We start from the raw sequence: 21,364 nt of genomic DNA on the forward strand, positions 1-21,364 counted from the left end.
TTGACACGCATGAAACTACTCCCCTGTTTTATTCTAGGATACCTAATTTCTGCTTTTTTACATTTTAGCATCTGATAGCTGGTACCAATGTCAGCAAGCATCCACAGTTATAAGAACAGTCTGTCTTAAACCCATAAGGTTCCATGTTGAGTTTTTTATCAGTGTTTCTAAAGCCGATTATCAGTTGTTGCTTTTAAACCATTTTTTATTCTATTTTTAATATTTGTAATGGTGGAATGAAGCTATTTAAATTTTCCCATACCCAGAAGTTCTGGGCGAGAAGGAGGAGTAGCAACAATCTTTCAGTCTGACTTACTGATTACTCCCAAAACAGTTAATACCTACAACTCTTTTGAACATTTAACCCTTAATTTCCCTGATCCAAATTTCAAGGCAAGAAAACCTCTTCTTTTTGTAACTTTGTATCGTCCACCAGGTCCTTACTCTGAATTTTTAGATGAGTTTTCAGAGTTCCTTTCTGATTTGGTATTAAATACTGACAGGGTCATCATAGTGGGAGATTTTAACATCCATGCTGACATTGAAGGCGATAGCTTAAGAGCAGCCTTTAATGCTATCTTAGACACTATTGGTTTTGTTCAAAATGTGAATAGTCCCACACATTCTCATCTTCATACTTTGGATCTTGTGCTTACATACGGCATAGAATGTGCAGAAATAACAGTATTTCCTCACAACCCTGTCCTTTCTGACCACTTTCTAATAACCTTCAGGATTACTTTAATAGAGTTCTCCTCCCCCAAAAGAAGGTTCAATTTTAGTAGATCTTTATCAGATATTGCAGTTATACATTTTAAAGAATCTGCTTCATTTTCTGTTTCCTCTGTGTCGCTGAGCAGTGCTGCAGAGTGCAAAAGCTTAGCTTATTCCCCTTCACAGGTTGATGATTTTGTTGATGACGTTGCTAGTTCTCTGCGTACTGCCTTAGACAATGCAGCTCTTTTGAAAATGAAAACCGTTAAAAATAGAAAGCTTGCTCCTTGGTTTAATGCAGAGCTGTGCACTTTGAAGCAAAATGCTAGGAAACTGGAGAGAAAATATCGCTCCACAGGCCTGCGGGAGTCCTTCCTAGTCCAGAAAAATGGTTTACTGCTGTATAAGAGGACCCCTTTGTAAAGCAAGAGCAGCATACTTCTCCTCATTAATAGAGGAGAATAAGAATAATCCTAGATTTCTTTTTAATACAGTTGCCAAACTCACCCAGAGCCATAGCTCTGTTGAACCGTCCATTCCACCTGCTCTTAGCAGCAATGATTTTATGGGATTCTTTATAAATAAGATTGATCTTATTAAAAATAAGATCATAAGCACTTCTCTATCCGCGATTGTATCTGAGGTAGTCATGGAATCTGAACCGGGTTTTGATTGCTTTAATCCAGTTGAACTTTCTGAGTTAGCAAAATTATTGTCTTCATCTAAGCCTTCAACTTGTATGTTAGATCCTGTTCCAACCAGGTTATTTAAGGAGGTATTCCCTTTGATCTCCTCCTCCATTTTAGATGTGATTAATCTATCTCTGTTACATGGATATGTACCTAAGGCTTTTAAGGTTGCTGTAATTAAACCTCTGCTTAAGAAACAGTCTCTTGACCCAGATGACTTGGTCAATTATAGACCTATATCCAATCTTCCTTTCTTATCTAAAATTCTTGAGAAAGTAGTTGCCAAAAAAGTTTGCGATCACTTACACCATAATTAGCTTTTTGAAGAGTTTCAGTCTGGCTTTAGAGCTCATCATAGCACTGAAACAGCTCTGGTGAAAGTCACTAATGATATTCTCATGGCCTCAGATAATGGACTTGTATCAGTGCTCGTCCTGTTGGATCTCAGTGCTGCATTTGATACAGTTGACCATAATATTCTTTTAGAAAGACTTGAATATTTTGTTGGAATTAAAGAAACAGCGCTAGACTGGTTTAAGTCTTATCTATCTGATCGAATTCAGTTTGTTCATGTTAATGACAGATCTTCAACATGCTCAAGGGTTACCTGTGGGGTACCAAAGGGACCAATTCTCTTTACTTTATACATGCTCCCAATTGGTAGAATCATTAGACAGCATGGGATTAATTTTCACTGTTATGCTGATGATACCCAGCTATATCTGTCTATAAATCCCATTACATAAATTACAGGCATGTCTTGAAGACATAAAAACCTGAATGACTCTTAACTTTCTCCTTCTGAATGCAGACAAAACAGAAGTTATAGTCTTTGGGCCAGAGTCTTTGAAAAAGAAGCTGATTAGTCAGTCACTTCATTTGGATGGGATTAAACTGATTTCAGATAATAAAGTAAAAAATCTTGGTGTTGTTTTTGATCAGGACCTGTCATTTAAATCCCATATCGAAGAGGTTTCTAGAATTTCCTTCTTTCATCTGAGGAATATTGCAAAAATTAGAAATATCCTGTCCAGGGGTGATGCTGAGAAACTAGTCCATGCATTTGTTACTTCAAGGCTGGACTATTGTAATTCTTTACTATCAGGAAGTCCACAAACTGTCGTTAAAAGTCTTCAGCTGATCCAAAATGCTGCAGCCAGAGTTCTGATGAAAATTTAAAAGAGAGATCATATCTCTCCTATCCTGGCTTCTCTTCATTGGCTTCCTGTTAAATGCAGAATAGAATTTAAAATCCTCCTTCTCACATATAAAGCCTTAAATGGCCAAGCTCCATCTTATATCAGAGATCTGATTGTTCCTTATGTTCCTAACAGAGCACTTCACTCTCAGTCTGCAGGTTTACTAGTGGTTCCTAGAATTTCTAAAAGTAGAATGGGAGGCAGATCTTTTAGTTATCAGGCTCCTCTCATGTGGAACCAACTACCAGTTTTAGTCCGTGAGGCAGACACCCTGTCTACTTTTAAGGCTAGGCTTAAAACTTTCCTTTTTGATAAAGCTTATAGTTAGAGTGGCTCAGGTGATCCTGAGCTATCTCTATAGTTATGCTGCTATAGGTTTAGACTTTTGGAGGACATAGGGACCCCCATTTCATCATTCTACTTCATTCTCTCTCTATTCTCCTATTCTGCAGAATCTGTTAGTTTAATCTCTGACGTTCTGCTCTCTGCTTTTCCTCAGAGTAGCTTTGCCTCGTCTGTTCCTGTTTGGCTGTGACGCCATCCTGGAGAAAAACATCAGCTGTGCTGCTTCCATCAACACCCTTGTTTATAGATGCTGGAGATCGGCCTGTTTTCCAGTGCGGTCCTGTTTCTCTGACCGTGACTGACTGCATGTGCTGTCTTCGTCCTCTGGCATGGGAGCTGGCTCGGAGCTCGTCTGCCTGGCTGTGTGTTTCCTGGACGGGGCCGCCTTTTGCAGCTGTTTTTTGTATATCTGCTTCTGTCTCCTTGAACCCCAGTCGGCCTTGGCAGATGGCCGCTCACAGTGAGCCTGGTTCTGCTGGAGGTTTCTTCCTGTTAAAAGGGAGTTTTTCCTCTCCACTGTCGCTACAAGCATGCTTAGTGTGAGGGATTGTATTTGAGTCAATGAGTCAATGCAATCAACTGGTTTTCCTTAGATAGAACACTTTGAATCAATTTGACTGCATGATTTGGTTGAACTGTAAAGTGCCTTGAGATGACATGTGTTGTGAATTTGGCGCTTTATAAATGAACGGAACTGAATTGAATTGAAATTTTCAACACTGCTCCCTAAGTTGGTATGTAGAACTTTTTATTCTTAGATCATCGTCGGCTTGTTTGAAGATGTGGCTCATAACTGAATCATTTGATAGTTGAAATCAATATAAAAACATAAAAGGGGAATTTTTCACTTCCATGCTGCAACTGATACAGCTTACATTTGAGAAAAAGGACTAATGGGGATAAAAGGTAAAAGATAAAACATTTCCTAAGTGTCAATTTTGACATCTAAAATGCATGTTAGTTTTTTAGATGAAAATATAAATGATCTTTTCATCAAAGATATTTAGACTTAGATTTATTTTGTCATTTTGTATACACGTGTTAACAAAAATAAATTAAGAACAGCTCTAGACAATTTTTTTTTTAAAGTGCAGCCTTGATAAGGTAAGCAGTGATAAAAAAAAACATTGTGATGAAAAACAGTGAGAGCGAGGGCAACAGTGGTACAAACTCCATCTCAGTGCAGCCCTTTTCTTTTTGTTTTTTTGCTTGAAATTAAGTATTTTTTTAGCATCACTATTCTTTTTCGATACCCAAGTGAAGCCTGGTAATGTGCATAAATATAGTGTGTATGTATGTATGACCCCTGTGTTTCACAGAAGCTGACATGACAGAAATATTGATATAAAAAATAAAAAATTATCTGGCTAAGTGAACAGGGTGAAGGAAAACTAAGGTTTTTTCTTTTGATGCCAGATTTAACAACATCTGCTTGAGTCTCTTGGTCCTTGAAAAAGTTGAATTTCACCTCAGAGTAATATTGATCCCATAATGGCTCCATTTTACTGTATGACCACAATAGTAGTGTTGTTGGACTCTAGTCATTTACCCTTAATATTCTTTGAAATAGATCGAAAGATCGTACCTACATTAGAAATGATCCTTCTGATTAAAGGTTTTTTTTCCTGTTGCTTGGTTATTTTTCTGAAAGATGAAACAATTGCTTTGTCGATGATCTCACTTTCAAAAAACATGAACGTCAACACCTGGTCGGATGGACAGCCAAAGCGCTTATGTATGTCACAGAAAACCTCCTTGCTGAGGCTGTTCAGGCATTTCTCTTCCATTTCAAATTTCTGTCTTTTAACTTCTGACCAGAAGTTTTCAACGAGACGTTCTTCCAGGTCTCTGAGTGCATCGTCACAGAAAACGATGTTTGACTTACTCAAGCCTTGTTTGATTAGCTCCCTTGTGAGAAGTCTTATCCCGTGTTTTCCCTCTTGAGATTTAGTGGATTCTGTTTCCTGCTGGGATTCCTCCTGCTGTGGTCGATTAAGACTCTTGGGTACCTTTGTAGGCTGATTTCTAGCTGCCTGAACCTGCTGTCGTTCAAGCATCCTCACCACAAATTCTTGGATCATGTTGGTAAAAAACATATTCAAAGATTTATCTCTGAAACGTTGATGGAGAATCTGCACCGGGTCTTGCATATCAGCTTTGGGATTGGACATGGATACCAAATGTTTTATGAAGAATACCAGAAACATCTTTTGATTCTCAGATTGGAAGTTTTCATTAATGCCCATTACTTGAGCAAAGGCTGAAGGAATGCTGTTTCCGATGGTTTTAATTTCCTCCAATCTGAACATGCGTTTCTTCATCTGTGGGGAAAGCCTATGCAGAAGGATATGAGTGATTCTTATCAGCAGTTTTTTGATCAAGCGTGTGTTATTTGTACCTGGATCCCCAGACTTCATCTTCTCTAATGAGATGCTTCTGAGAAATTCCCTGATTTCAGGTTTTAATTCCTCTTCTGTTATACTCTTAACTATAAACGCAGTGGTGGCTATGTTACCCATGTTGCTGGCCTGAGCACTAGCTGTTGAGTGGAGAGAGACTGGCTATCTATTGGTACAACGAGTATAGAAGGAATGACGTCACAAAGGCATCAAAGAGGGGGCGTGGGCGGGAAGGACGTCAGAATTCCGTTTAAACCAAAACAATTTATTTGATCTTTTTTTCATATGTTTAAACTAAGGTATTGTATTGCTTTTAAGGGGAAACTGTTTGTGAACACGCTTATTTTTTAAGCAGAAAAACGATCAGAAAAATTAAACTTACTACAAAAACAAGCTTTTTACCAGAGAGCGCGGTTTTCCCCCCTCCCTCCCTCTGTGCTCGTAGCTCTCCAGTTAGATCGACCCGGTATGGCAGGCCATTTACATATTTATTCAAGCTAATAAATGTCAATATGGCTTCCCATACCGGCAGACGTTAGTAAAGCAACAGCAGGGCCGCTAAACTATGAGAACTTACTTTTATTCATTCATTTGGTTAAATTCGATCTTTATTAAAAACAAATGATCAGGCTTTTGTTAGAATAGAAAATCCCTTTATTGTCTCACAATGGGAAAATTCTGGTGTTTACAGCAGCAAAAATATTATAGAAAAAATGGTCACACAAATGTGGACCTTAGAAAAGTGTATAAGAATAACATAATAGTGAAGATTAAAATAAAAGCAAATAAAAATACTGTACTGTAAAATGTTTTATTATAAATACTGTGCACCTGGAGAAAAAATAACCAATCTACAGCTGTGGACATTGTTACAGTAATGGATATTTGAAAATAGCAACATGAGACATGTGCAAAATGACAGCAGCATGTTATTTTATTGACTAAGGTAGAAGCTGCAAAATCGATGCAACATTTTATTGAGGTTGCATTCATGCTCATAATATAATAAATGACCCCTCACACCCCCAACATGGACTGTTTTCCCTGCTGCCCTCTGGGAAGAGACTTTGAAGCATCTGATGCAGGTCCATCAGATTCCAGAACTGTTTCTTCACCGCTGCCATTAGACTGCTATAAAATGGGTTATAAAAAAAAAAAAAAAAAAAAAAAAAAAAAAAAAAACTTTAATGTTGGAACTGTAACTATACAGTCATATGTCATCATTGTTTTTCATCACAATGTTTTTATCACTGCTTGCTTACCTGCACTTTAAGAAATTATATAGTCTAGAGAGCTGTACTTAACGAAATTGCTTTTTTTTTTACACTTGTGTGTACAAAATGACAAAATAAAATCTGTCTTAGAATAAAAAATTTAGAGAACGGAGTATTAAAAGAATTTAAACGAAAGATTGAGATAGGGAGGAAATTGGGGTAGTTAATAAAGCATTGTTTTTATTTTTACATTACACAAAATAAAAAAAAGAATAGTACTTCGAACCTTAAAGCTACACACTCATGTACAGTAGGTGGCGGTATGCACCTATAAGTTCCTTACGGTCCGCCATAATAGAAAATAATAAGAAGAAGCTACACACTCCTGTACAGTAGGTGGCGGTATGCACCCACAAGTTGTTTGCAATCCGATACTAAAACGAACGAAGAAGAACGGTTTCAACACAAACGCTTTAACAAACGTTAAGCTAAAGGCACCGTTAGCAGCTGTGTCGTAGTTTTGATGTTTGAGGTTTCTACCTGTGGGGAATAGTCCTGGCCCGTGCAGAAGACCTCGTTTCGTTTTTGTCGTATTTGTCTGGGATGTATGGATGGATGGTTGACGGAATATCGTCTCTGTTTGAGCCCATTACCAGGCAACACCATACCGAGTGGCCCGCGAAAAGAAGGGGCAGCGGAGAGGGAGCACGGCGGCAGGACAGCAACGGAAGACCGGCTAAACGGAACTATCAGAGGTCGGTGTTCTGATAGAAAGAGGTATTCTGGTCGCACTGAAATTCCCCAGTGAATTTATTTCAGGTTTGTTTACTAAAAGCTTATGGTTCCGGGTAAAATTAGCCAAAGCAGCTACAAATATTTATATAAACTTTTAAATATTCCTAATCTGAGGCAACTAGCTAATGGCCTCTATGTGCCATGAAGACACTAATGGCCTAAATATTGAATACAGGTGAGTTGAAGCAGAGGTGGATCTGACATCAGTTAGCTAAGAGCTAAGACCTTGCTCTTTGCTAACTCCGCTTTTTTAAATATATTTTTTTCTTTTATTTGCAATTTATTCAAGTTTAACCTTTTATTTATTATGTATTAGACTTTTGAAGGACCCAATCATGTCAAATAGTTAAGGTTGCTGATACAGCTAACCTTATACTGTATTTATGTAAAATATCCTAGTATTTGATAGCATTCTTAATACTTTAAACCTTGGTAGATGTAAATGTAGAATTGACAACTGGTTGGGAAGTAACCCTTTAGAAATTAGATCTTTAAAAGATGAAAAAGAGTTCTCTGGAACCTGTTGTTAGGAAATAAAATAGTTACTGAAGATGTAATGCGAAATGATTAGATGATGAGGAATATCTTGCTCAAATTAGAAAATAAAGGAAATTGAAAATAGTGACTCAATTGTAGATGAAATCAACATTTCTGAAGTTTGAAATAAGAGAATTTTACTTTTCAGTTTTGTTTAGTTCTAAACATAAGGAATTTAAAGAGGATCTTTTTGAGTAAAATCGTTAAATTCTGCATTAAACCTACTTTAGGTCCTGAAGGAAGAAAAATCAGCTTTATTTAAATAAAGACCATAGTGCCTTTATAAGATGTAGTGCATAATGGATAGAGGCGGGTGATAATAACTCGTAATTTATCTAAATTAGAACAAAACTGATAAACTTATAATATAATTTCAGGTCTTATTATAAATGGAGAAGAATGTAAAGATCCTAATTTGTTAGAGATGGAAGTTTCTACCTTTTATCCTAAACTTTATTTGGCTAATTGCGCTGAAGTAGATTGTGACCACTTTTTCAATGATCTGCTTTGATTCCTAAGATTGACTCATCTTTAAAACTATATCCAATGCCGAACTTAAAATTGAAGAGCTAGATACTCCAATAAAAAAATCGGTGATAAATCCCCCAGATCGAATGGCTTTACTGTTTTTTTGGATCAATATAAGGAAATTATTATTTAATGCTTTATTAGAATGTAATGATAAAGAAGAATTGGTGACAACTATGAAGCAAGGTTTGGTTTTTCTCATCCCAGAACCAGGAAAAGACAAGAGGATTATAGACAACTTCAGACCCACCACTCTTTTGAATGCTGATTATAAACTATTTTCTAGCTGTATTGAAGCCAGACTTAAAAAGGGCATTTCAGATATAATTGGTGAAACTCAATCAGGTTTTTTTTTAAAGAAGAACCATTCATAATAATAGGCTGGTTTTAGACTGGTTCATTAGAATAATTTGATTACTGACAGTGGGTTTATTTTGTTTTTAGATTTGTACATTTGATACTGTTGACGACTCATTTATCTTGAAAACTCCAGCACACTTTGGATTTGTAAAAAAAAAAAATCAGGAACCTTATTAAAATGAATAATCGCGAAATAAACAGCTCTGTAATATTAAGTCATGAGATGTGTAATAGGTTCCACTTTAATACATCTTTCCCGCTGGCCAAAAAACCTGTTTAAACCCGGGAACATTTGGCTTTTAGTGGCAGTGGGAACAGCTCACTGACGAGTGTCTACCAGGGTCAAACGACTCTAAGAGCGACCCGCTTTATAATGAACTCGGCTCTTATCGACTTGCTGTAGGAACATCAGACCTTGGTTGACAAGCTATATTACATGACACCATTGAACATAATATCGTATGGATGTCAACACACCACACCAGCCATGTTTGATCTAACAACCCGAAACGACTCTGTTTACATTCGATGAACATGGCACAGCTCTGGGAAGAGAGATTTGGAAACGTAATAGACCAAAACGACAAAGCACACTTACTATGCTCTGGCTTCCTTGCATGTTGCTCTTCATTGTTTACTTTCCTGATTTCTGTTGCACTGGTGACATCATCAACGCTAACAAAACGTTGTGGTGTCACCAGACACGCACCCGTGGGGTACAGAGGCCATGCAGCTTGCCAGTGAAGAGTTAGACCCAGCTTTTTTGCCAATGGGAAGGTAGCCAAATGCTGATTGTTAGCAGGTTTAAAAGCATGCACAAACTTTTCAGACGTTAGAGGTTGGAGGCATTCCTCAGGGCTGTGGAAGTTCATGATTATTATTCATTAATGGTTGCAGAGATCCTGTCAATATTAATTAAAAACAGTGGTATAGCTGGAATTGAGCTATTGGACAAATGTATAACAATTAGACAACGATGTCAGCCTTTTATTGAGAAATGTAGGAGAAATTCCTTTAGCACTCCAATTTATGAAGTTATTTTCTAAAGCCTCTGGTCTTTAGTTAAATTTAAACAAATGTGAAATTTTTCCTTTGAAAGACCATCCATTACAATCACTATTTAACCTTAATATTAAAGATGGGATAAATGATGGGAAAAATATTTGGGATTTATTACAAAAGACAGGACGTCCTCCACTAACATTAATATTTTCAATAATATTGAAAAATGTAAATCGATGGTAGGGCCGAAACAGCAAATAAGATTAATCGATTATTGAAATAATGGTCAACTAATTCATTAATTGATTGACTGTTAACTGGAGTATAGAACCTTTAAAACATGCCTTTAGCTGACAGAGCAACCCACTTAGAGCGGTAATTATGCCAAAATTGTGAAGAAGAGAAAAAAAATTCCATAAAAAAAAAACCTTTTCAACTGTCAATAAGCTTTACCCAGAACTCCAAGTCGAAAAGTTTTAGTTTCTCCTGGTTTTATTCTGTAAATAATCTACTTTAAGGAAACTTTCGCTGTCCGATTATTAAGCAAATAATCGAAAAAATATTGGTCAGATTACTTTATTATCAAAATAATTGTTTGTTGCACCCCTAATCAATTCTTAATCATTGGCTACAGAGAGAAAATACGTATTTGTTAATTTATGAAATAAGAACATCATTGTTTGTTTTTGTTTTTTTCTATGGTTACAGTGTACATGCTGCAGATAGCGTTTGTCAGACTGACCCAGTGGAGACAAAACGACCCAGACGAGGTGTGTTGGACTCCCCTTATTCAAAAAGTCCTCTTAGCTTGTATTTGAGTAGTTGTTTACTTGTGATGTTCTATTTTTAAGATGTTGTGATCAGCTTTGTAAAGAAGACGGCAGCAGGTATAGCAGGTCTACTTAGGCTGCGGAAACCGCTGCAAGCAAAGTGGGAAAATCCAAACAAGAATGAAGAAACACAGGTGGGCTTATGGCTGCTTCAAGTGCTTCATTATGGTTTGTAGATATGGATGATCATTGTTTTTTTGTTTAAAGACTGAGATTTGAAATGAGGACAGATTGAAACATGGATCATAGCTTTGCATTTTAAGACTAAATAATTATGTAATGGAAGTAGTCCTGTTGAGATGTAGTAGAAGTAGTATTGGTCAAAATCAAGTGTTTTTGCCGTTCTTATGCTTTTGAAGTTCTTAGCTGCTTTTGAAATGACAGATCACAGAATTCCAAAAAAGGCAAAAAACAATCTACTGGACTTTTTTTCCAATTTTGAAGATGCTTCGCTTCGCACCCAGGAAGCTTTTTCAATTCAAAATGTCAGAATTAGCGTGGAGTTTGAGGCTTTATAGATTGGACCAAAACACCCCCCTGTTTAAACAGAAGGGGATGGACTCAGGCTTCAGATTTCAAAAACCTACAATGCAGCGATAAAGTTGATTCCATCCTGCTATCATCGTATAACCTGACAACAGATGCATGTCTCGCTCCGCCTACAGTAGCTCAACTCGCATACATCTGGAACACCGCCATAGGAATTGCCTTTACTGAAGGCTGGGCCTTATCAAAACTCCTTGCATATGATTGGATAAGCCACTTGTCTGTCATCTTTATCGACGTGCTATTTCAACCACTCACACCGAAGCTAACCCGTGACGCTGTGAGAGGAGGAGCCATTTGGTAGATCAAGCTCTTGCCAAATCCGGTCGGGAGAAGGGCGAAAACATCGTTTCCACCAACAAAAGCCTTCAAAGCCGTTCTCTGATGTTCTTTTAATGAAACAATATCAGATAGATTGGACAACACTCCAGGACACACCCGCCCTGCGTCCTGATTGGCCAGACCATAAATTTGGTTGGGGAAATCACTTTCAATGAGCGGTGTTCCAGATGTATATGAGTGGAGCTAGGCGGAGCGAGACATGCATCTGGCTGTTGTCAGGTTAATCATCGTAACCCCCATCCCCAAAAAAGGGAACAGAACATCTCGCCTGTTCAGCAAGGCCAACAAATTCCCCTAACGAGTCCCTTTCAGAGGCATAGACGGGTATCTGGTATTGCATGCTAACAAAAAAGCCAAAAGACCCCATTTCTAAGGGGTTGACCCATTCGCTCAGTTCAGATTGCATGTTTTATAAGCCCATAACAAGGCATTGATTTTGTCCAATCTATAAAGCCTCGAACTTGACGCTAATTCTGACATTTTGAATTGAATAAGCTTCCTTGATGGGCAGCGAAACATCTTCAAACTTGGAAACAAATCCAGTGCATTGTTTTTTTTTTTTTTTTACTTTTTTGGAATGACTGACCTGGATGATTAAAAATCTTCACCAGCAGCAGATCACAGGGTTCTGGTCTCTGGTTTTTAAAAACAAATTTAAACACAGATGCGGCTTCTGTTGCTGATCCTCTTCTGCACTGCCTTACAGTTGTTCTATGGATGCTTAACTAGTGTTTTAAAATTTATTTTACATAGTTTAAGATTTGTTGTAATGTTTTTTGTAGAGTGCAATGTTTACATACCCTTACATTGCAGACAGAAAAAAATCAACTGCCTGCAAAATAAATTGAAACTGGCAAAAGTAATAATACAAACAAATGATTTAAAAAAAAAAGGAAATCATGACTTAGATGTGCTTTAATGATAAATTTGATTAAAATGTCTTTGTAACATTTTGTTTTATTGTAGCCTATTACTCTAATGGGCATTGATGAGCTGCACACCTCATGGGTAGAGAGCACTGACAGGAAAATGGGTAGGTGAAGCAATAATCTCTACAGAAACTTGGTCATTCGCAATATTCATTTTTTTCTTAGATAAACCTGTAGGTGGAGCAAATGACAGGAGTGCAAATAATCCCTTCCAAAGCTCTTTCATAAGAAAATACAGGTTTGTGCTCTAGTTCTGGTTTTAAGTCTAAGTCAAACCTTGAGTTTACATTGTTTCTAAACTGTGTTTTCATGTTGAATCTAGTGGAACTGCCCACCCTGCTGGGCTCCCAGATAAAGGGAAAAACTGGGAAAGAAGAGGCTCCCTTCAGCTGCTGCCTTCAAGGCCTGCTCTCAGAGTTGGAAATGGTAATTCCGAACAGTTTTGTAATGGCTACGGCCACAGCCGCTGCTACAAGCCCAGTCTAACTGTGGAAGAGGTATGAATTTATGGTTTATAGTATTCTTTCTATTTAGTATTTGGATAATTTTCCTGATTTTGTGTCTTATTTTGTATGCAGTAATTATTAGGTTAACACTCAAGGGTGCCTTGTCATTGCTTAGTATTTTGTACCCCTAAATCATCTTTTTGTTTTTCTTTTTGTTTCAGACCATAAAGCAGAACAATAAGGAGCACTACAGACGCCTATTGGAAATGGTGACTGAAAAATACAGCAAAAACCAACCACTTCCCTTCAACCAGACAAAACCACAGGAGTGAGTGTTTTTATCTGAAGTGTGGGGTTGAAAAAACAAAACGTTAGATTTAATAGCCATGCACTTATCATTCTTTTTTTTTTTTTTTTTTATCCCTAGTGAGTCGACATTACAGCTTTCTCATAAAACACCTGCTTCAGAAAGACCCTTTGACTCTAGGAGGATGGTGTGCACAGGTAGGGCTCTCAGAATAATTTACCTTTTTATGTTTTTTTGTTTGTTTTTTGTTTTCAGATGCTTCCATTAAATCTATAAAATGTCCCACTTTGTTTTTGGGATCATTCAGCTGATTCATATGGGGGGAAAAAATATAAAAATTAGCTGCCTATTCTGATGAAGTGTAATAAGTCAAAGTTAATAGTCATAAATCAAAACAAACAACCAGTTCCACAGCTACAGGGAGAAATCTTGTTCTCCTGCTGCAGCCCAGTGGCGCTCTTCTGTGTGACCAACCTGTCAGCCTCATACCAGCTATAACTTCATCGTATAAACATAGTTTTGTACGTGTTAAAGAGTCTGCGTATTGTCTGGGGTTAAATTGTAAAACAAAAAAAAAATCTAATAATTGTTGGACATTTAAAGCTAAATTATCTGAAACGGGGCATGATGGTCATATTACTATTGCAAAGTTGATTTTCCTGCAGCATTGCAGATGTAGAGAAGTTTTTTGACATGTCCAGAACACCTGTAGCAGCCTTACTTATAATGATCAAATTAAGAATCGGTTTCAAATGCTTAAAGGTACACTATGCAACCAGTGTTGATTTTCCAGCAAGGCTCCCCCCAGAGGGCGAAAGTAAAAGTGCACTGTCGTAAATATGCACAGCTGTTCTCCTGGTTTCTCCGTCAAGCCAGGCGCGGTTGTTTTGAGCTTAGCAGACAGGCGAACGCAACGAATGACTAATGCTGCGTTCACACCGCAGCTGGCGCGACAGAAGCAGCGAGTTTACATGCAAAGTCAATGGTTGACGCGCGTCAAGGCGCAGCAAAAGGTCCCGCGGCGCGTTTTGAGCAGCAGGCGCAGCACGTCTGAGCAGCTGAAGCAGCACGTCGGGCACGTTTAATCATCTGACGCAGGGAGAGAGACACAGCGCTGATGATCACTCCTCTTAAACAGTTTATTGACGCCTAAATTAACTTAAAATGCAGAAATCTGCTGGCAGAATATGTTGGCTTTTATTATCCTGCTGCCTGCAGTCTGGATTATTTAGATGAAAAACACCTACCAGCTGCCACGAGGAGGCGACCCGGCCAGAGGCTGCTGATGAAGGGTTTCCTACTGTCGGCGCACTGCTGGTATGTGGGGGTCTGAGCGGCTCCGACAGAAAAAATATTGAAGGCAGGAGTATAATCTGAATGAACTGACTGCACTGATTACGTTTTCAGGTGTATTTTCTCACTTAAACACATATTAAAACTACTTTATTCCTACTGATCACAGCAAATATAGCTGCAAGGCAGAGAAAGGATAGTGAAGCTTCGCCCAACGCGCGTCAGACACACTTTTGCACCGCGCAGCCAGAGCAGCAAAGCTGCTTCAGCCGCGCGTCAGAACTAACTGGTACAAGCAGCAAAAATGAAGCAGCAGACACGATTTTGCTGCGTCCGATGTGAACGTAACATAACTGCACAAAGATCGCCACTGTGCAGCAACGAGCATGCTTTTAACTGGGGGCGTGTAGCAGTTCTCGCCGTAAAGCAAGACTGACTCTCGTGAGACTTCTGAGCCTGTGGATGCGGGTCGGTGCTCCTGCAATTGCAAGTGCGGTATTTCCCCCACAGACCACCAGGGCGGCCGAGAATACCTTTGTTCAACCTGAAATGACTCATTTAGTCATCCATAACGTTATGGAACACATTAATTAACTGAAAAATGTTGCATAGTGTGCCTTTAATAAGGTGATGCAGCATTGTGTTTTTAAGACTTTCTGAAAGGTTAATGGTAACACTTATTAATAGTTTATAAGTAGGTTTCTAAGTAACGGTCTTCTCCTCTTCACAGCTGCACCAAATGTTTTTACATACAGAAATACTACTACATCTAAAGACAGGTTGGGTTAAAAGTGATTTAAATATATTTTTGATAAGTTAATATCTTTTTATTAATATCTTATTAATCTGTATGTCATGCATCTTCAGGTGGGGAGGGCTAACTTTTAATAAGTTATACAGTGAACCCCTTGAGCAAAAACAGCCTGTTAAATACTCAAAGGTAGGAATTTCTTAATGCTATTATTCTTTGAAAAAGCCTCCATTAAGTCAGTGGAGTAAAGTTCACTTGCGTTGTTGCAGGAAAAAGATGCATCAGAGGTGGACCTTTCTGCCGAAGTCGCTTCTCGCCTTAATCTAGCTGACAAGGATGCTTCTGCACTCAGCATCAGTGAAGCGCCACCTACCTACGCCTCTCACATGTGGCACAGTGATGAGGACATCCCCAGGCTGACCAGAGTGAGATTTGGTGTTTAAATGTGACGTTTCTCTGCATGGTTGCATCCTGTCGTCTTCATGACGTACTTCTCGGTCTCATAGGAAATGGCCATGGAGGTTAATGAGGCTTTGGCTCAAAGAGATCCTAACCTTGTTTTAAGTGCAGCTTTCAAACTTCGCATCACGCAGCGAGACCTGTCAACTCTGCTGGAAGGTGGATGGCTCAATGATGAGGTGCCTGTATGATCAACACAAACCATCACTAATTCAATGATAAGGTTGAGTTGATGAAATAACAAAAAACAAATTTTGTGGCAATATTTTTTCAAGGTAATGAACTTCTACCTCTCCCTCATCATGGAACGATGTTCTGGAGGAAGTGGGAGAATCAAGGTCTACACTTTCAGCACCTTCTTTTACCCGAAGCTGCGAGGCGGCGGAGCAGGAGGACTGCCAGGAGGATATGTAGCTGTGAAGCGCTGGACCAAAGCTGTTGACCTCTTCATGTTTGACCTCATCCTTGTTCCGCTGCATCTCGGTGTCCACTGGGCGTTAGCTGTGAGTCAGGCTCTTAACATTACTGTTAGGTTTAAGAACTCGTTTTTTTGTTTTTTTTTGTTATTACCTTTTATTTCAATAATTTTAGAATAGAAGAATAGAATTCAACTTTTATTATAATTACACCGTCACAAGTACAAAGCAATGAAATTCATTCTCTGCATTTAACCCATCCCCTTGGGAAGCAGTGGGCTGCCATTGTGCAGCACCCGGGGGGCAGTGTGGGGTCAAGGGTCTTGCTCAGGGACCCGGAGTGGCAGTCTGTGGGAGTGGGGCTTGAACTCTGAACATCTGTGATCCAAGTGCAATGCCCTAACCATTTGTAAAACAACATTATGCTAATAGTCACTTTACAAAATGAAAAATATGAAAAAATGGAAACAAGATTGTATAAAATTCCATGAGTGAACAAGGAGCAGCAAGAAATAGCATCTTAAATTAACAACAGCTCTCAAGTTTCAGTGGAACAGAATTGAGTTTGATCGCTTTTCCTAATTTATATATTTATGAAACAAAGGGGGAAAAAATAAGCTACTATGTTTTTTTTTTTGTTTTTTTCTCAATAATGATCGTTTCCAGTAGAGGATACCTTAAATTAAAGTGGAAAACGATTAATGTAATATCAAATTTAACAATGATTCTACTTTTATTTAAATGTATTATCAACTAGAAATTTTGATTTGGCAGATATAATGCATATTTGCCTAAATGTAGTTTGTATATTTATTTAGATTTTGAAAATAACTTTTTTACTCCTTTTACTGTGGTTTAAGCTAATGCAAAATTTTTTTTCTTTTTTGTGTTTTCATACTACAGAAAAATTTTCAAGATTACAAAATAAAATGATGTAGTCTTATTCAAAGTTGAATAAAGTAAACTTTTTATCCTTTGTGCTCTTTGTAAACATTTTTATGAATTTTATGGTTTAAACTGTTCCTTCATATTTTAAGTTAAATTCTCCACTTAGTTTAAAAATTATCAATTAATAAACCCCTTATTAAGTTAACTTTCATTGTCAACGATATTTCTGCCATATTGTTTAAGCCCAAGTGAAAACATATTAATAATCTGGATAAAAGAAACTTTGTTTTCTTCACAAACGTGATCAATGTATATATTATAAAGGGATTGTGTTCCAAACACTAAACCCTGTGCGTCTCTGCATCTAATCTTCTTGCATGCTGTTATTTTGTTTAGCTTCATTAAACTTTTTAAGCTTTAGATTTACCATTTGTTCCTTTAAAAGTATTCTTTTTCTCTTAGGTGATAGATTTCAAGTCAAGAACTGTAAAATCATACGACTCAATGGGTCAGAGACACGATGACATCTGCAATCTTTTACTGTAAGTCTGTAATCTCTCTCATTAGATCCTGTATTGATGAAAATCCAGGATGAATGATTTTCTTTTAATTATACTGAGCTAAAAATGATCCAGCTCTACTTTTCCTCCAGACTTTACCTTACAGAAGAGCACAAAGCAAAGAAAGGAAGGGAACTTGACCGTGCCAAATGGACTGTTGGAAGCCTGAAGGTTGGTGTACATCAAACATGCTTTTTACATAATTTTTTTAATTGTATCCGCATGTAAGAGATTGATGCATCATTCTGCAAAAACAGGATATTCCTCAGCAGAAAAATGGGAGCGACTGCGGTGTTTTTGCCTGTAAATATGCAGACTATATTGCAAAGGGAAAGCCCCTCACTTTTAAACAGGTAAGTGCAAATATCTATATAATTCCACCACTTATGGTTTAACTTGTAAACGAGATGTTTGCACAAAAGCATTTGTATTCTACTGCTTTCTACTTCTTTTACACCTTTAACGTTTTCTTTACAGTGTGTTATACTAGGCAACTTTTTGTTCTAATTTAATGATCTTTGTTTTTAGTGCCACATGCCTCTCTTCAGGAAGTTAATGATGTGGGAAATCCTCAATCAGAAGATGCTATAGAAGATTATGATCCCAGCAACAGCAGCAGCTACATGTTGGTCTCTCAAAACCCCGACTTTACTGACTGAAAGCTAATCCTCATATTTTGAGTAATCAAACGCTAGTCTTAACTTTATATCTCTTTCTAGAGAAATTATATTCAATCTCTGAGTTCTAAGTGGAGATAGTTTTGGAAGGAAATTTTCGATGCACAAACATTGGCACTAATGAGTGAATGAGTTTTGATCCAAGATTGGTATTTTTTTACAGCCTGTAAGTGCCTTTAACCCTGTTGTGGAGCTTATTCAAGCTTATTTTGCTCTCTCTGTTGTTTTTTTTCAGCCAGGCCAAGAATGCAGTCTTTCTTTCATAATGGTTGTTTAAAAACATATCTAAATGAACAGAAGTATGTAAATGATTATATTTAGACATAAAACTGTGTTGTGTGAAATGTAAATGCTGGAAATGTTACCTCCTGTTTTGTTAAATATTATTTATGACTTTACTGAAAGGAAAAACTGTTAACTGTAGTAAGGCTTCTTCATTTACTCATATAGTCAAGGTACAAAGACTTAGATTTTTGGTTTACTTCCTAGGGAACTACTGAACAGGCGTGAATGTTAGCACTCATGCTTTGAATGTGACACCCTCCTGTAATAAAGTGTTTTTTTTTGCAATCACGGTTCAAGATTTTGTTTTTTTTTTCTTGTGGGCTGCTACAGTTGTTTGGGTCCTATTGGATCAGTGAGCTTTTCCAAAGGTAATTGCATCCTAAATTAATAAAGGAATGAACTGTAATTTGGAAATTAAAAGTCTAGTTATGGCTCAAGGTTTGTCTTGGAAAAAACTTTTTACATAATTGGTACATTTCCATTTTATAGTACAACTATATGATAGGAATAGCCTTCAAGAGTGGAGAGAGTACAAAAAAAAGATACAAGATTAAAAAAAGATTGAGCTGTCATGACAGATTTACAACATAAATATTCGACTACTTAAGAAAAAGGGGAAACTGTATAAATGTGCATTAAACACACCAACAGAAGATAAGAATAAAAAAGACTAAAAAGAGATGAGATATAACTTGGAAAGTCTTTTTGCCAGAGTCCTTTCATCTCCACCACTCTGCACAGAGTTGGGAAGGGAAGCATTATCCGACGGCTTTGTCTGTAGATGAGCTACTGCTTAAACCAACTAAACCAGGGAACAACCATAGTTATGTCTCAATTTCGACTTAGAGGGTGGTCCACTCAACAGCTTCATATTGTGATAAATCGGGATAAACTACTGCTAAAAATGTTTATACACATTTTTGTCTCATGGCATATAGTTATCAATTAAAAGCAGAACATAAGATCAATCAATAGTTCTTAATTTAAAATGTCAAAATTGTAAATAATTGAGAACCCCTACAGACATGGCATGCATTGTACATATCAATTGTCAAAAGTTCGACTTTAAACATTTACTTAATAAAAATCTGAGGAAATTTTGATTTTTTTTTTTCTACAATCTAATCCATTTAATAATGGGCGCAGGAACCACATGCCACCCACAGGTGCTGGTCATAAAATTAGAATATCATGAAAAAGTAGATTGATTTCAGTAATTCCATTTAAAAAGTGAAACTTGTATATTATATTCATACATTACATACAAACTCATATATTTCAGATGTTTATTTTGTTTAATTTTGATGATTACAAATGACAACAAATGAAAATCTCAAATTCATCATATCAGAAAATTAGAATATTGTGAAAAGGTTCAAAATTGATGGCCCCTGGTGCCACACTCTAATCAGCTAATTAACTCAAACCACCTGCAAAAGCCTTTAAATGGTCTTTCAGTCTAGTTCTATAGGCTACACAATCATGGGGAAGACTGCTGACTTGACAGTTGTCCAAAAGACGACCATCGACACCTTGCACAAGGAGGGCAAGACACAAAAGGTCATCGCTAAAGAGGCTGGCTGTTCACAGAGCTCAGTGTCCAAGCACATTAATAGAGAGGCGAAGGGAAGGAAAAGATGTGGTCGAAAAAAGTGTACAAGCAAGAGAGATAACCGCACCCTGGAGAGGATTGTGAAACAAAACCCCTTCAAAAATGTGGGGGAGATTCACAAAGAGTGGACTGCAGCTGGAGTGAGTGCTTCAAGAACCACCACACACAGACGTATGAAAGACATGGGTTTCTGCTGTCGCATTCCTTGTGTCAAGCCACTCTTGAACCACAGACAGCGTCAGAAGCGTCTAAAGAGAAACAGGACTGGACTGCTGGTGAGTGGTCCAAAGTCATGTTCTCTGATGAAAGTAAATTTTGCATTTCCTTTGGAAATCAAGGTCCCAGAGTCTGGAGGAAAAGAAGAGAGGCACTTCATCCACGTTGCTTGAAGTCCAGTGTAAAGTTTCCACAGTCAGTGATGGTTTGGGGTGCCATGTCATCTGCTGGTGTTGGTCCATTGTGTTTTCTGAGGTCCAGGGTCAACGCAGCCACATACCAGGAAGTTTTAGAGCACTTCATGCTTCCTGCAGCTGACCAACTTTTTGGAGATGCAGATTTCATTTTCCAACAGGACTTGGCACCTGCACACAGTGCCAAAGCTACCAGTACCTGGTTGAAGGACCATGGTATCCCTGTTCTTAATTGGCCAGCAAACTCTCCTGACCTTAACCCCATAGAAAATCTATGGGGTATTGTGAAGAAGAAGATGCAATACACCAGACCCAACAATTCAGAAGAGCTAAAAGCCACTATTAGAGCAACCTGGGCTATCATAACACCTGAGCAGTGCCACAGACTGATCGACTCCATGCCACGCCGCATTGCTGCAGTAATACAGGCCAAAGGAGGCCCAACTAAATACTGAGTGCTGTACATGCTCATACTTTTCATGTTCATACTTTTCAGTTGGCCAACATTTCTATAAATCCTTTGTTTTTATTGGTCTTCAGTAATATTCTAATTTTCTGATATGATGAATTTGAGATTTTCATTTGTTGTCATTTGTAATCAAAATTAAACAAAATAAACATCTGAAATATATGAGTTTGTATGTAATGTATAAATAAAATATACAAGTTTCACTTTTTAAATGGAATTACTGAAATCAATCTACTTTTTCATGATATTCTAATTTTATGACCAGCACCTGCAGATGATAAACAGAACTCAAAAAAAAAATTTTTCGCGGGAAAGAAAAACACTTTTATTTTGAAATGAACCGGAAACTGCGTCTTGAGCCG

At 37.7% G+C, this 21,364-nt stretch overlaps 1 protein-coding gene across 1 annotated transcript; it reads left to right on the forward strand.

Annotated features, from left to right (window-relative positions):
- The first annotated feature begins 6,990 nt into the window (after positions 1–6,990).
- Positions 6,991–18,796, forward strand: senp2 (SUMO specific peptidase 2). The gene is made up of 17 exons (XM_038273386.1): positions 6,991–7,315; positions 10,491–10,552; positions 10,634–10,746; positions 12,467–12,533; positions 12,595–12,667; positions 12,752–12,926; positions 13,097–13,203; positions 13,303–13,379; positions 15,206–15,254; positions 15,343–15,415; positions 15,496–15,651; positions 15,733–15,864; positions 15,961–16,188; positions 17,452–17,531; positions 17,642–17,720; positions 17,807–17,902; positions 18,078–18,796. Exons 1-17 carry the CDS (start codon positions 7,164–7,166, stop codon positions 18,138–18,140), a joined length of 1,782 nt encoding a protein of 593 aa, XP_038129314.1. The 5' UTR covers positions 6,991–7,163; the 3' UTR covers positions 18,141–18,796.
- The last annotated feature ends 2,568 nt before the right edge of the window (positions 18,797–21,364 follow it).

Source organism: Cyprinodon tularosa, unplaced genomic scaffold, assembly GCF_016077235.1.
Source record: "Cyprinodon tularosa strain WSP-4 unplaced genomic scaffold, ASM1607723v1 ctg120, whole genome shotgun sequence".
NCBI classification, from domain to species: domain Eukaryota; kingdom Metazoa; phylum Chordata; class Actinopteri; order Cyprinodontiformes; family Cyprinodontidae; genus Cyprinodon; species Cyprinodon tularosa.

Excerpts from the sequence above, each read along its gene's own strand:
- senp2 (XM_038273386.1), top strand. The coding sequence starts at position 7,164 with ATGTATGGATGGATGGTTGACGGAATATCGTCTCTGTTTGAGCCCATT. Across the intron at positions 15,652-15,732 it reads ACATCCCCAGGCTGACCAGA|GAAATGGCCATGGAGGTTAA; the intron begins GTGAGATTTGGT and ends TCGGTCTCATAG. Across the intron at positions 15,865-15,960 it reads GTGGATGGCTCAATGATGAG|GTAATGAACTTCTACCTCTC; the intron begins GTGCCTGTATGA and ends TATTTTTTCAAG.